The following is a 15,030-nucleotide window of genomic DNA, read 5'->3' as shown; positions in this document are numbered from 1 at the left end:
TTTTAAAATATGTGTTTTCATTATAAGGAACAAAGGGGGAGATTGTTGAGCCCTGTAGAGACACACACACACACACACACACACACACACACTTTTCTTCAGTGTTAAATGTGAGCTGCAGGCTTCTAGCAACCACTTCTATGAATTCATACAAAAAACTAGGAGCATACTAGGAACTTGAAAGGGAAGATTGTAAGATTATAGCCATCTTTTGTAGGATCTTGGAAGCTGCTTGCATTTAAGCCTTGTAACTACTCTGTAAATCAAGTCTCCAACTAGGTAAACTCTGAGGTTGGCTTTGTTTTTTAAAGAGCAGATTATAATAGTAGTTTTGTCAAGAAAAGTGATTTAAACGGCCTCTTCGTTAAGCCAAACGTGTGATTTAGAGTAGAGCGGGGACTGCCAAACGCGTCGGGAAAGGCGGAGCCCCACATTCGGCCCCGCCCAGGTAACGCCGCCTTCCGGGCTTTGTTAACTCACGCGCGCTGCGGCGTCAACTCAGCCGCGGGGAGGGGGCGGAGCCGCAGGGCGGGGCGGTGCGCGTTGATGTGACGTGTCTGCGCGCGCCGCTTTTTGTTGCCGGCCGCGATGGCGGGTATGCCGGAGTCCTTGCTGGAGGACCCACTGCGGAGCTTTGTTCGCGTTTTGGAGAAACGGGATGGTACGGTGCTACGACTACAGCAGTATGGCTCCGGCGGCGTGGGTTGCGTTGTTTGGGACGCTGCCATTGTCCTTTCTAAATACCTGGAAACGCCCGAGTTTTCTGGCGACGGGGCCCACGCGCTGAGCCGGCGGTCGGTGCTGGAGCTGGGTTCGGGTACCGGGGCCGTGGGGCTCATGGCCGCTACCCTTGGGTAAGAGCTGACGGGCGGGCGGGATGTGGGGGCACCTTCTTGCTGGAGAAATCCAGATTACAGGTTTTCCCGCCTGTGCTTACACCTCAGTCGACGTTATTTTATAGGGCTGATGTTGTAGTCACCGATCTTGAGGAATTGCAAGACTTGCTGAAGATGAATATTAATATGAACAAGCATCTTGTCACTGGTTCTGTTCAAGCCAAGGTACTGAAATGGTTTGTATGGCCTTTCAGCTTGTTTTAAGATATCGATTTGTAGTTTGTTTTAAATTGCGTTTCATTAAAAGGATGGAAGGGGACTTTTCGGTCCTTTATAAAACAAGAGTATTTTGAATTATTAAAACAACAATTGAAATATTTGTTTGACATTTTTAAGGGGGGAAGAAATAGAAGGCTTTCCTTCTCCACCCGACTATATACTGATGGCCGACTGCATATACTATGAAGAGGTAAGTATTCAGTGAGTGAAATATCTTCATTTAGAAGATGAACCATATTTCATGGATTCTGAAGGACACGTTTCTTCACAGTTTAACATCTTTGAATGCGGGATTTGCCTTATGGTTGATGCAGTAAAGAAAAGATAAAAGTCACCATGAACCATTTGTATATATGCTCATCATTAACATACCGGCCTGGTGAAGCATGTTGAGAAAAGTGTTACATGCATTTTACTCACGGCTTCTGTAAAAATTTTAAAGGATTTTGTCAATTGGATGTTATGAAAAGCCAAAATCGTCTCTTTTTCCCTTGGTTGTTCCCAGGGAACATGTTAACCATGACATTGAGAATTAAGTTGTAAATAATTCATTGTTCTTTGCTTTAAATATCAGTTGGGGCCGGGCGCGGTAGTTCACCCCCGTAATCCCAGCACTTGGGAGGCCAAGGCGGGTGGTCACCTGAGGTCGGAAGTTCGAGACCAGCCTGACCTACATGACAAAACTTGTCTCTACTAAAAATACAAAATTAGCCTGGCGTGGTGGTGCATGCGTGTAATCCCAGCTATTTGGGAGGCTGAGGCAGGAGAATCGCTTGAACCCGGGAGGCGGAGGTTGCAGTGAGCTGAGATAGCGCCGTTGCATTCCAGCCTGGGCAACAAGAGCAAAACTCCGTCTCCAAAAAAAAAAAAAAAAAAAAAAAAGGTGCATCAGTTTGTATAGTGTTGTGGGCATTAGTTATTTTAAAAATAATTAGCATTGAACCAAGTTAGGGTCAGATTTAACTTTTGTAGGGTAAATTGTTGATTATTTAAATCTCAAATTAAATTACATAAAATTAAACTCTTGAGTAAAGTTGATTACATTTGTTTTTCCATGAGAACTCCAAAATGCAGTTGTCTGAATCCTTTTTCTGGAAACCGAAATCAGCACATGGTTTAGTTAAGAGGAGCTTACCCAATCGTTAGTTACAGAGGGGTTTTTGTTTGTTTTAAGGTAGGGGTCTTGCTCTGTCACACATGTTGTAATGCGGTGGAGTGAGCATAGCTCACTGTAACCTTGAGCCCCTGAGACTCAGTCCTCCCATTCAGCCTCCTCAATAGCTAGGACTATAGGTGTGTTGCTGGCTAATTTTTCAACTTTTTGTAAGGTGTGTGTGGAGGTGGGGTGTCTCTCGCTGTATTCTCCTGGCTGGTCTTGAACTCCTGGTTTCAAGCAATCTTTCATCTCTGCCTTCCAAAGTGTTGATATTAGAGGTGTGAGCCACCACACCTAGCCTAGAGATTTGATTACATGTACTTTGTTGGATTGATTCAAAGATGGATAAATTGCAGGGGAGCTATAAATATCCCTCTACCACCTCAGCCCACTTTTAGAGTAGAAAAAATTTTTAAATCATAAACAAAAAGTATATTCTTTTTTAAATAGTCTTTGGAGCCATTGCTGAAAACTCTAAAAGATATCAGTGGATTTGAAACTTGTATTATATGTTGTTATGAACAACGAACAATGGGAAAAAATCCAGAAATTGAGAAAAAATATTTTGAGGTAAGTATTAAGTGCTGTATTATCTTTGTAGTGATTTCCCTTCAGGGAGGCTGTATGTGACTCTTCAAGTATTTTATGGTAATTTGGGGTGGGGAAAACATTGTTTGTGTGAAGCTGAGAAAAGGATCTTCACAGCCCATGATTCTGCAGAGCTCCCCTTTTTCATCTTTTCTGATCCTTTATTTCATTTCTAATTAGTTGATCTATGGCTACAGAAGAATGTTAAATAATACTGGTGCCACTCCTTTTTAAGAACAGTATTCAGTGTTTATTCCACATGATGCTGCCTTTGGGGAACATATTAATGATGTATGTATTACCTTTGGAGAATGCGTGATAGAAATGTGCAGGTGATAAGTTGTGTGTGTTTGTTTGTTTTTGTTTTTGTTTTGAGACGGGGTTTCACCCTATAGCCCATGCCGGAGTGCAGTGGCATAGTCAGGGCTCACTGCATCCTCAACCTCCTAGGCTCAAGTGATCCTTCTGCCTCAGCCCCCACAAGTAACTGGGACAAAAGGCATGTATTACCACACCCGACTCACTTTTTGTGTTTTTTTGTAGAGATGGAGTTTTCCCATGTTGCCAAGTGATAAGTTTTTACTTCTGTGTTTTTGTCTACATATTTATGAAACCTCCAACCTAGATACCTGTCTATTTTTAGGGTCTTATTTTTTTCTTTAACTTTTTGTTCTGAAGTAGTTAGAAAAGACTTACACGAAGTTGCAAATATAGTATATAGGGTTTTATGTGTCTGTCACTCTTCTTCCCTTAGTGATAACCCAAACCCTTTTTATGGACACAAATCTATCACATTGTGAGTGGATTTCTATCTGCTGTCACATTGTGAGTACACTTTTGAGGGTACATCTATATAGGCCTGCAGTTTTGTCTGCTGAAAGGACTACTTTGGTTTAATGAGACAGCAGGTATATGACTGCCTCAGGTAACATATACTAAAATGTTTTTTTTGTTTTCATGTTTTTCTTGAATATGAAAAATGCTCATGTTTTGAAATGATGCATAATGAAAATTTTGTACTGTTAAACAGCTTTTACTGATAAAGCATATGTAAAATGCATACCTATCAGTCAAGTGCTGAGCTTAATTTTTCATGTGTATACACCCAAGTGACTATTACCAACATAAAGATAGAGGACATTTTCAGGATCTGGGAAGGTTTGCACACTGGCAATACTCCTCAAAGGGTAACCACTGGCCAGGCGCGGTGGCTCATGCCTGTAATCCCAGCGCTTTGGGAGTCCGAGATGGGCGGATCACGAAGTCAGGAGTTTGAGACCAGCCTGGCCAATATGGTGAAATCCTTTCTTTACAAAAAATACAAAAATTAGCTGGGTGTGGTGTTACACTCCTGTAATCCCAGCTACTCAGGAGGCTGAGGCAGGAGAATCGCTTGAACCCAAGGAGGCGGAGGTTGCAGTGAGCCAAGATCGCACCACTGCACGCCAGCCTGGGTGACAGAGTGAGACTGTCTCAAAAAAAAAAAAAAAAAAAAGATAACCACGATTCTGACTTCTGTCACCCACAGGTCAGTTCATATTACTGAATTTGAAGTATGTCTCTTAAATTTATAGCTCCTTCAGCTAGACTTTGACTTTGAAGAAATTCCTTTGGAAAAACATGATGAAGAGTATCGAAGTGAAGATATTCATATTATATACATCAGAAAGAAAAAGTCGGTAAATAACATTCTCAGTTCTTCATTCTCCAAGGAGGTTTCATCAGCTGGACTCTATTTTAGGGCATATGTGTGGTATGGGCGTTGATTTTGATGTGGAGAAACAGCTATAATGATTCACTGGACTCAGGCACTAACTTAATAGTGTTAAGATAATTTAATCTATCTTGCCTTGGGTTTTTGCTCTAAAGTCAGGTTTTTTTTTTTTTCCTTTTTCTTTTTTCTTTTTTTGTATTTTTTAAGTAGAGACACGTTTCACTGTGTTGCCTAGACTGGTGTCAAACTCCTGGGCTCAAGTGATCCGCCCACTTCGGCCTCCCAAAGTTCTGGGATTACAGGCATCAGCCACCATATGTGGCCAGGCTTCTCTTTTAAAGGCCTTTTCCAGCTTTTCCATAGGTGTAATTTGTATAGCTCTATAATTGGGTATTACCTCAAACAAGTGATTAGCTATTTATAAGTTTCTTTTATCTCTGTGAGATTTTAAAATGCTAGCTCTTTGTGAACTTATTAAAAATTTTTTACAGAAAATGAAATATAGCAAGGCAGATGAGTCCATAAAAGATAAATGTGGCCGGGCGCGGTGGCTCAAGCCTGTAATCCCAGCACTTTGGGAGGCCGAGACGGGCGGATCATGAGGTCAGGAGATCGAGACCATCCTGGCTAACACGGTGAAACCCCGTCTCTACTAAAAAATACAAAAAATTAGCCAGGTGTGGTGGCGGGCGCCTGTAGTCCCAGCTACTCGGGAGGCTGAGGCAGGAGAATGGCTCGAACCCGGGAGGCGGAGCTTGCAGTGAGCAGAGTCCGCGCCACTGCACTCCAGTCTGGGCGACAGAGAGAGACTCTGTCTCAAAAAAAAATAAATAAATAAATAAAAGATAAATGTACTCAATTAAGTAGAATTTATGTATCTTCCCCCTTCTTGGTGCATGTTTTACCTGGTATAATAATCCCATTTTATGCAGGTTGCCTCAGTGATACCTAGGGTTTGAACCTGTAGAAAGAGGGAAGAATTGTACTTCTTCCATTTTTTTTTTTTTTTTGAAACAGGGTCTCACTCTGTCATCCAGGCTGGAGTACAGGGGTGCAATCTCGGCTTGCTGCAACCTCTGCCTCGCAGGCTCAAGAAATGATCCTCCCACCTCAGCCTCCTGAGTACCTGGGACCATAGGCGTGCACCACCATGCCCAGCTAATTTTTGTATTTTTTTCTGTAGAGTGGGGGTTTCGCCATGTTGTCCAGGCTAGTCTTGCACTCCTGGACTCGAGTGATCTGCCCACCTCGACCTCCCAAATTGTTGGGATTACAGGTCTGAGCCACTGCACCTGGCCCTTTCATCTATTTTTGTATTCCCAGCACCTTTGGTATATGTAACTAGTGTAAGGCAGGGAGATGATTACTTTTATGAATTAAGGATGCTAGATTCAATAAGCCCACACTTTTTTCTATCATCTTTGATTATGTTTGTGATAAAGTTTTCTGATTATATGAATTCTAGTCAAAAGCAAATAAAACTTAGTTTTAGGGAACAAAAGTAGGTGTTAGGACTAAATCTAAGTAAAAAGGCAGCAGTGGGATTATTCAGATTAACATTTATGTGGCACGGTGCCAAAGATACAAAAAAATTAAAACTTGGTGCTTTAAGAGATCCATTTTAACTGAAGCTGTTGTGCAGTTTTAAAAGTAGAATTTTTTTGGAGACATAAAGATTTTGTGTTTCCTGAATATAAAGGCTTTTTTTTTCTTTTGGCAAAAAAAACCCACCTATTTTTTAGTTGATGTAATTCACCATAAAATTCATGCTTTTAAGGTGTACAGTTTGGTGGTTTTTAGTATATTCAAATAGTTGTGTAAATTACCACTTTCTAATTTTAAACGATTTCGTCACCCCACAGAGAAGCCTCTTACCCATTAGCAGTCACTCCCTGTTACCCCTGTCCCCAGCTGCTGGCAACCACTAATCTCTCTATGGATTTGCCTATTCTGCTCATCATATGTAACGAGTCACATACTATGTGGTCTCTTGTGCCTGTCTTCTTTCACTCAGCATGGTATTCTCAAGCCTTATCTACATTGTAGCACATATTAGCACTCAACTCCTTTTTGTGGCTGAATAATATTCCTTTATATGGCTATACCACACCTTATCCATCCGTTGATGAGATGAATAATGCTGCTATGAACATTCATCTACGAATTTTTGTGTGAACATATTTTCAGACCTCTTGAATATTTTAGAGGAATTGCAAGGTTATATGGGACCTCTGTTTAACTTTTTGAAGACTTGCAAACTGTATTCCAAATCTACCATACCATTATACATTCTCACCAGCAGTGTATGAGGGTTCCAGTTTTCTCCACATTTTTACCAACATTTGTTAATTATACCCATCTCAGTGGATATGAGATAGTCCCTAAACTGTGGTTTTCATTTCTCTAATGACTAATGATGTTGGGTATCTTTTCTGTATTTAGAAGAAATGCTTGGCCCATTTTCAGATTGATTTATTTGTCTTTTTGCTTTTGAGTTGTGAGAGTTCTTTATATATTCTGAATACTAGACACTTACAGATGCATGATTTGTGAATATTTTCTCCCATTCTGTGGGTTGTCTTTTCATTTTCTTGATAGTGTGTCTTTTATTTTCTTTATTATTTTCTTATTTTTCTTTTGAGAGAGTCTTGCACTGTCACCCAGTCTGGAGTGCAGTGGCATGATCTTGGCTCAGTGCAACCTCTGCCTCCCAGGTTCAAGTGATTCTCCTGTGTGAGCCTCTCAAGTAGCTGGGACTACAGGCATGTGCCATGATGCCCGGCTAATTTTTTTGTGTTTTTAGTAGAGATTGGGTTTCATTATGTTGGCCAGGCTTGTGTCGAACTCCTGGCCTCAAGTGCTCTGCTGCCTCAGCCTCCCAAAGTGCTGGGATTACAGGTGTGAGCCATCACACCCGGCCTATGGTGTGTCTTTTGAAGCACAAGTATTTTAATTTTGATGATGTCCAGTGCATCTGTTCTTTCTTCACTTGCCTGTTAGGTGTCAGCGAGGAACCATCTATAAACATGCATGGTTGTTCACTTGAATTGCACGTAACCACTGTTAGGCATACTTGGCATTGTGAGGCCTATTAGGCATTATTAAATACCCTGTAAATAGTTTGTGGTAAATCAATCTTTTAAGTTTCCTTTTTTTTCCTTATAGAAATTTACATCATGAAGCCTTTAATCATTTTACCCAAGCCTCTAACAACCTGGGTGAACTAAAGATGTGAATACAGCATGGGAAGATTGTGTTCACAGATTTTTTTCTGGCACATCCTTAGAGAGCCGATGTATAAATGATGACCACAATGGGCTGCCTGCAATACGAAAAATGCCTGCTTACCTGCCTGCCTGCCAATGGCCCTGAATCTAGCTTAGGTTACTTAGTTCAGCATCAAGTTCTACTTAAAAGAAATGTTGGGAATAAGTTATTCAAATAAAAATTGGTTTTGAGGCGAGGCTAAAATCTGCCAAAAACAGTGAACCAGTATGATTGACTTGACCTTTTATAGGAAACTAGAGATAAATTTCTGAAGAGAACTGTCTACTATTATATAATAATGTTTTAAATTCAAACTAGTAAATTTTAGTTTGTCTCCAAAGTTTAACAGGTTTTCATTTTGTACATAATTATACAATATTTATCATTTGTATTTTCCACTTCATTTCTTTTAAAATATTGTTAATACTTAAATGTTCTTTTAATTTTAAGAAGAACTGAGATACTGTCTTGTATACTTATATTAGCCAAAGTTTTCTTTTCCTCCACCATATATATCTGTGTGATTTAATCAGTAAACTATATTGTAATGAGTTGCTAAGAAGACAAATCAGAAGATTGGAGGAACAAAAGATATCTTTACAGATTTTTCATTTGATAATGGAGTGAGAATAGAAAGACCAGTTTCAGGCTTATGGACTTACGTGGCTCATGTACTTTTCTTTATGTATATGTTCCAGGAAAATCTGGCTTAAAAATACTGGTATTAACTTGTTTATATGAAACAGTGAAAGGTTTTTGAATAACTACAAATGTAGTTCTGTATGTATATACCAAATGAATTTTTGTTCTGTGTCTCTGTTTTTTGTTATGAAGCCATTTGCTCATATACAATAATCTGTCAAGGACTTGAATCATATTTGTTCCAAAGAGTAGTAACCGGATAGAATTTTGGTATTTACAGGCATTGGTGCTAGATGGTACATTTTACGTCTTAAAATAAACATTGTTTTTGAGACCTTGTGACTTTGTGAATTTCAGAAATACCTCTGAAGAAAGTAAACATCTAAGCAGTTAACTGCTTTCCAGAAAGAGCAAAAGCAGTCCTATTTAGAGACATTAAGGATACAAGTCAAGAAATCAGTTCATTCTTTTCAGGTTTATTTCAGTCTTAAAAGTCTCCATTGCTGATTTTTGGAGGTTCCCCCCCCAAAATATTTTGTTCATACTGCCATTAGCATTTCATTAAGCAGTTTGCAAGGCAGTATAATCTAAATGTATGGTGCTTTGTGAGGTACAGATAGTGCTAGCTGTTATTAATGATGTCTTAGGACAAATGACCACTTTTTAGCTTGTTTTATAACATGAAATTTGTAAAAATAAGTTTGACCTTGACTATAGTAGTCCACCCAGGTTAGTTAAATATCTTTTCACCCTCCAATTTTTATGCCCTCCTGCTTTCTCTCTACTTTTTTTTTTTGAGACGGTTTTGTTCTGTTGCCCAGGCTGGAGTGCAGTAGTGGCACAGTCTTGCTTACTGCAGCCTTCTCCTCCCAGGCTCTGGTGATCCTCCTACCTCAACCTCCTTAGTAACTGGAAATACAGGTGTGCCACCACGCCTGGCTAGCTTTGTTGTATTTTTTGTAGAGCCAGGGTTTCACCATATTGCCCAGGCTAGTCTCAAACTCCTGCACCCAAGTGATCCACCCTCCTTAGCTCCCCAAGTGCTGGGATTACTAGCCATGAGCCACTGTACCTGGCCCTCTTTTAATACACACTATCTGTGTGTCTTCGGCCTGAACTTTATTTTAGTTTAGCCCTTGATTTTACTTATTTGAAAACCCAGCTCTTTTAGTTCAGAAAAATGAAACTTCACTCATTTCCTGGAGGAATCAGCCTGAAGTCAGCCTCTATGCAACTTTGCCAAAATCACACTCTTGCTTGACTTCCTCCCCCTTCCTGTTCGGCTATTCGTATTCCTTATCTTGATAAATGTTTGCATACATTCCTCTCTGTTTGCTTCTGGAGAACTCACCTAAGTACTGACTGTAGAGGAAATTTGTAATTGAAAGTCAAATAGGCCCCACATGGTGGCTCACGCCTGTAATCCTAGTACTTTGGGAGGCCGAGGCGGGCTGATCTCCTGAGGTCAGGAGTTGGAGACCAGCCTGGCCAACATAGTGAAACACTGTCTCTACTAAAAATACAAAAATTAGCCGGGCATGGTGGTGTGCACTGTAATCCCAGCTACTTCAGAGGCTGAGGCAGGAGAATTGCTTGAACCCCAGAGTGGAGGCTGCAGTGAGCTGAGATGGAGCCACTGCACTCCAGCCTGGGTGACAGAAAGACTCCGTCTCAAAAAAAAAAGTCAAATAGGATATCTTTCCTGTTCTGGAATAAAGCCAAAACTGAAGTCATAAGGTGCCAATCCTCACATTCTAAGATTAGACCAGTGGTGGTTAGGCCCAGTGAAAGCTACAGGGTTTAACTGAAGGCTGCCAGTTCAGAGAACATGCTCCATCACCAACCACTATTCCACAGACAGCTGGGGAGCCCTGAAGAGGTCTCTTGGAGGAGTCCATTGTTAGGGAATGTAATTTAGTCTTTTGGGCTTTCAAATGTGGAGAAGTAACAGATTGTACCTGCACTCACAAACCACAGGAGGAGGCTGAGTGAGGTGGCTCATGCCTGTAATCCCAGCACTTTGGGAGGCCAAGGCAGGCAAATGACTTGAGCCAAGGAGCTTGAGACCAGGCTGGGTAACATAGCAAGACCCTGTTTCTACAAAACATACAAAAAATTACTTGGGTGTGGTGGTGTACGCCTGTAGTCCCATCCATACTAGCGAGGCTGATGTGGGAGGTTCTGAGCCCAGGGAGGTTGAGACTGCAGTGAGCCATGATTGCACCACTGCACTCCAGCCTGGGTGACAGTGAGACCCTATCTTGAAAAAACAAAACCACAGGAGGAAGGCCTGAGGAAGTTACTAGAGATTCAAGATGCTTGCAAGTATGGGAGACCAGTATTTCTCTTACTGGTTGGCTTTGTGTTTACGCACCAGCAGCAGATTCCAAAGCACAGAGATAGAATTGGAGGAGTGATGTGGGAACTGTAAGGCTGAGGGGTATTGAAGATGCACCCTGCCAGCCTGAGAAATGATGCAGGAGTTGAGGGTTAGAAGACTTCTGCAATATGAAGGAGGGGATGACATTTAAAAGGCAAGTGCAACAGATGAGGTGATGCCACCAGCTGGGGCTCAGCCAGGACATAGCTAATTCCCAAATCCCAAGGGACTGCCAATGCCTTGGCCTCTGGGCGAGTATGGCTTGCCTCTGCACAATGGAGCCCGTAAACCACTTACCAGAATGCAGTTATAGCCAATTAGGGAAAGGGTTGCAATCGCACAGTAAGGCAGTGTTTCTCAAACCAGGCTGCATGTGAAAAATTAAAAGCACACAAAACCCAGGCTCAGGCCCTATCCCAGTCCAGTTTAATCAAAGGCATAGTATTTTTGTTAAGGGGTTCCAGATGGTCTTAATGTTTAGCCTTAAATTGAGAACCACTGCAACAAGGAAACCTCTTTTAGCATCTACTTCCCAAGGAGAAGAGAACAAAGAAGAAAGTATATAAAAAGCAAACCATCTGTGAATAGAGTGGGCCTATCGTACATATGGAAAAAAACCACTTTGAATCCGATGTGGAATCTTGTATGAAATAGGAGGTTTTAAAATAAACAGAACTGAGCTTTGAAAACTGAAATAGACTATAAATATAATCTGAAAATTTAGAGAATCTGGCCAAGAAGGCAAAGGTGATGCTAATCAAGAAGGAAGGGAGATTCGACAGTTAAAAATTGTTGCAGGTCTAGTCTCCAATGACTTGAGTCTCTTCTGTACACCAGTTATAACTTTAAATCTCTCTGAGTTTGCATAGCTTTGCATTTTAATCTGCCACAGTTTACAACCAAGGGTCCATGGATCATATGTTTGGTGAAGTTGGAAAGGAAATTACTTCTTTGTTGTTTGTTTTGTTTTGTTTTGAGACAGACTCTCTCTCTGTCACCCAGGCTGGCGTGCAATGGTGCGATCTTGGCGCACTGCAACCTCCGCCTCCCAGGTTCAAGCGATTCTCCTGCCTCAGCCTCCGTAATAGCTGGGATTACAGGCACCTGCCACCACACCCAGCTAATTTTTGTACTTTTAGTAGAGATGGGGTTTCACCATGTTGGTCAAGCTGGTCTTGAGCTGCTGACCTCAAGCAATCCACCCGCCTCAGCCTCCCAAAGTGTTGGGATTATGTGCGTGAGACGCCGCACCCGGCCTAGGTTATTTTTAAGTAAGAACTACTAATCCAGAATGATAGTGGGAATTTTTTGTTTTTGTTTTTGTTTTTCGAGACGGAGTCTCACTCTGTCGCCCAGGCTGGAGTGCAGTGGCGCGATCTCCGCTTACTGCAAGCTCCGCCTCCCGGGTTCACGCCATTCTCCTGCCTCAGCCTCCCGAGTAGCTGAGAACACAGGCGCCCGCCACCACGCCCGGCTAATTTTCTGTGTTTTTAGTAGAGACGGGGTTTCATTGTATTAGCCAGAAGGTCTCGATCTCGTGACCTTGTGATCCGCGTGCCTCGGCCTCCCAAAGTGCTGGGATTACAGGCGTGAGCCACCGCGCCCGGCAGGGAATTTTTTTTTACACAGCATATCTTTTAATTTTTTTTTTTACCTTTCTTGAAAATTTCCTTGTTAAATGATGTGAAATATGATATGTCAGATTTTAGGTATTTTAAAGAACAGTATTGGTTATAGAAACATCTGTTGTTCTAAAGGCTCCCTGTAGATGGCATTGCTTGACTTTGTCTTTAAATGTTTTATAGAAAGGAAGTTGTTAAAATAGAATCTACTTTGAAATGCAATCACATTTTAAAGGTGAACGAAATTAGATTAAAAAAATAAGCCTACCTTCTGAGTTACTTTCAGAAGATAACACAGGGTAAGTAAAACAAGTTTTTTTCTTGTAAAATTGTATTTGGTTTATCTTTCTGTTTCTGATACGCCTTTTGAATATCATTCATAAAGCTACGTTATTACAATTCATAAAACATTTTCTCCACTATTGATATCTTCTGTGAAAAGAAGACAGATATTTAAGAGGCTAAATTAATTCAAGTGATGTTCTGAAAATTAAATTCACCTTGAAAGTACCTTTTACATAATCAGGATTTTACATCTGAGACACTTAAAACTTCTCATTTTAATTAGTTTTTCAAAGCATTTTTTTTTTTTTTTTTTTTCAGTAGAGTAAGTGGTGTTCTTACTTCCGAAGGCTGAAACTCTGTCTTTGGTTCCCACAGTCCTGCAGGCACAGGCCAGGTATTTGACTTTTGGGTTTTTACTCAGGAAACATCAGGATTTGAAAGAGTTTTGATTCATTGATAACAAACATTGTTAGAGGAGAATATTCACTTTTCATACCATAAGGACCTTCACTCTAATAGAAATACAGATAAAGAAAACTGTTGCAACAATATCTTACTGAAAATTAATGGAAAAGCCAAGTTTTTACTTTCCATAATATTGGGTAGGGAAGCAATAAATTCTCAAGGCATTTTCACCAGTTAAGTTTAAACCATTAGACATTTGGGGTTGTTCAAGACATTGAAGTTCTTATGTATTGGTGAAGTTCTGTGAATATCTAGTGAGCCCCCATCAACTGTGAGATACATTCTAAGTCATTGATTATTAATAACAAGATGCTATCATTTGCAAATGATAAACCTAAAATATGGTAGAGCAAATTATCTCCATTATAATATTTTGCTCACGTGCATTCTGCAAACAGTGTCAGCACAGAGGCTCTGAGACCAGATTATCTGTTTGAATCCCAGTGCTGCCACTTACTAGCTGTGTGACCCTTGAAGTTACTTAAATTCTGTGTGCCTCAGTTTCCTCATATGCAACGTAAAGATCATAATAGGTTGCTGTGGATATTAAATTAGTCAAATACATGTAATGTACTTAGGTACCTGGCACATAGTAAGTGTTCAATAAATGTGACTGTAGTTGGGGTGGAATTACAGGTGAGGACTTAGAAAATATGCATAATGCAAGTCAATTTTATCTGTTGCAGTGTGAAATCTGGGTATATTTTTGAGTGTATAGGATGCATATAAACATAGCTCCCCAGTCACGGTGGGAATGGCAGTTGGGATGGGAGGAGGTTGAGAACATTGTTACACAACATGTACTGTTATTTAAACAAATAAACAATTTTAGAAAATAAAGATACAGGGAAGAAAATTTTTGTTCGCTGTTCATTTTTACAGTTTGAAAACAACTGCCACGAGCATTCAAAGGGCCAATAGGCACAGAGCAAATCCTTGTTTCTATTTATGGGAGCCTGGATTTGCTGGCTGGAGCTCCAAGATTAACCTTCCACCGCCCTGGACCCTTACTCAGTTCTTCCACGGTTCTTTGCTAAACCTGAGACCAGTTAGGTAGCAGGCCATTAAAGTACAGCAAAAAGTCATTTTTCTGAAGTCTGAGACTTGATCTATCTGCATAACGATATTTTCAGAGTTTAGATTAACTCCAAAAGAGCAATGTGACTTTAAAATATGTTTGTAGCAGTTGCGTCTTGCCTAAATAATCTTTCACTGTGTAATGAGCACGTGTGTGGGATGCAAGACTTAACTAATTCCTCAGGCTGCCTGACCATGTCTTTACTAACAGACAAGAATGAGAGAATCTTGGATTGTGTCTGTTTCTCCATCAGCCAGAGTAAAGTGGCACATAGGCTTTACTTCAGAGGGGGTGTCCAATCTTTTGGTTTCCCTGGGCCACATTGGAAGGAGAAGAATTGCCTTTGGGCCACACATAAAATATACTAGTGATAGCTGATGAGCTTAAAATAAAACAATCTCATAATGTTTTAAGAACGTTTACAAATTTGTGTTAGTCCACATTCAAAGATGTCCTGGGCCACATGCGGCCCATGAGCAGTGGGCTGGGCAAACTTGCTTTCTGCATTATATTAAACTTGCAAGCCCTTTCTGTTTGCAATTAATGGAAAAGATTGTTGTGAATGCTAAATACGTGGTCTTAACTTTTAGAAAGCTTTATACATTACCTATAATACAGTAACATTTTTGGTGAATTCACATTTTTTAATTTTCACAGGTTGGAAACAGTGATATTTCTTCTTCCTTGCAAAGCAAAATTAAAATGTTTGTAAAAGAGC

At 40.5% G+C, this 15,030-nt stretch overlaps 1 protein-coding gene across 3 annotated transcripts; it reads left to right on the top strand.

Moving 5' to 3' along the window:
- Positions 1 to 485: 485 nt before the first annotated feature.
- On the top strand, positions 486 to 8,816 carry VCPKMT (valosin containing protein lysine methyltransferase). 3 transcript variants are annotated; one of them, XM_007986633.3, is made up of 6 exons: positions 486 to 854; positions 962 to 1,072; positions 1,233 to 1,305; positions 2,722 to 2,841; positions 4,434 to 4,538; positions 7,739 to 8,816. In XM_007986633.3, the coding sequence occupies exons 1-6, from the start codon at positions 589 to 591 to the stop codon at positions 7,751 to 7,753; spliced, it is 690 nt and encodes a 229-aa protein (XP_007984824.3). In that variant the 5' UTR covers positions 486 to 588; the 3' UTR covers positions 7,754 to 8,816. The 3 variants fall into 3 exon arrangements, with proteins under 3 accessions (XP_007984824.3, XP_007984826.3, XP_072867068.1); XM_007986635.3 differs by lacking the exon at positions 2,722 to 2,841 and having other exon boundaries at positions 7,739 to 7,864; XM_073010967.1 differs by lacking the exon at positions 7,739 to 8,816 and having other exon boundaries at positions 4,388 to 4,506.
- Positions 8,817 to 15,030: the final 6,214 nt, after the last annotated feature.

The sequence above is a fragment of the Chlorocebus sabaeus genome, chromosome 24 (assembly GCF_047675955.1).
Source record: "Chlorocebus sabaeus isolate Y175 chromosome 24, mChlSab1.0.hap1, whole genome shotgun sequence".
Classification (NCBI taxonomy): domain Eukaryota; kingdom Metazoa; phylum Chordata; class Mammalia; order Primates; family Cercopithecidae; genus Chlorocebus; species Chlorocebus sabaeus.
This window is presented reverse-complemented; position numbering and strand designations above follow the sequence as displayed.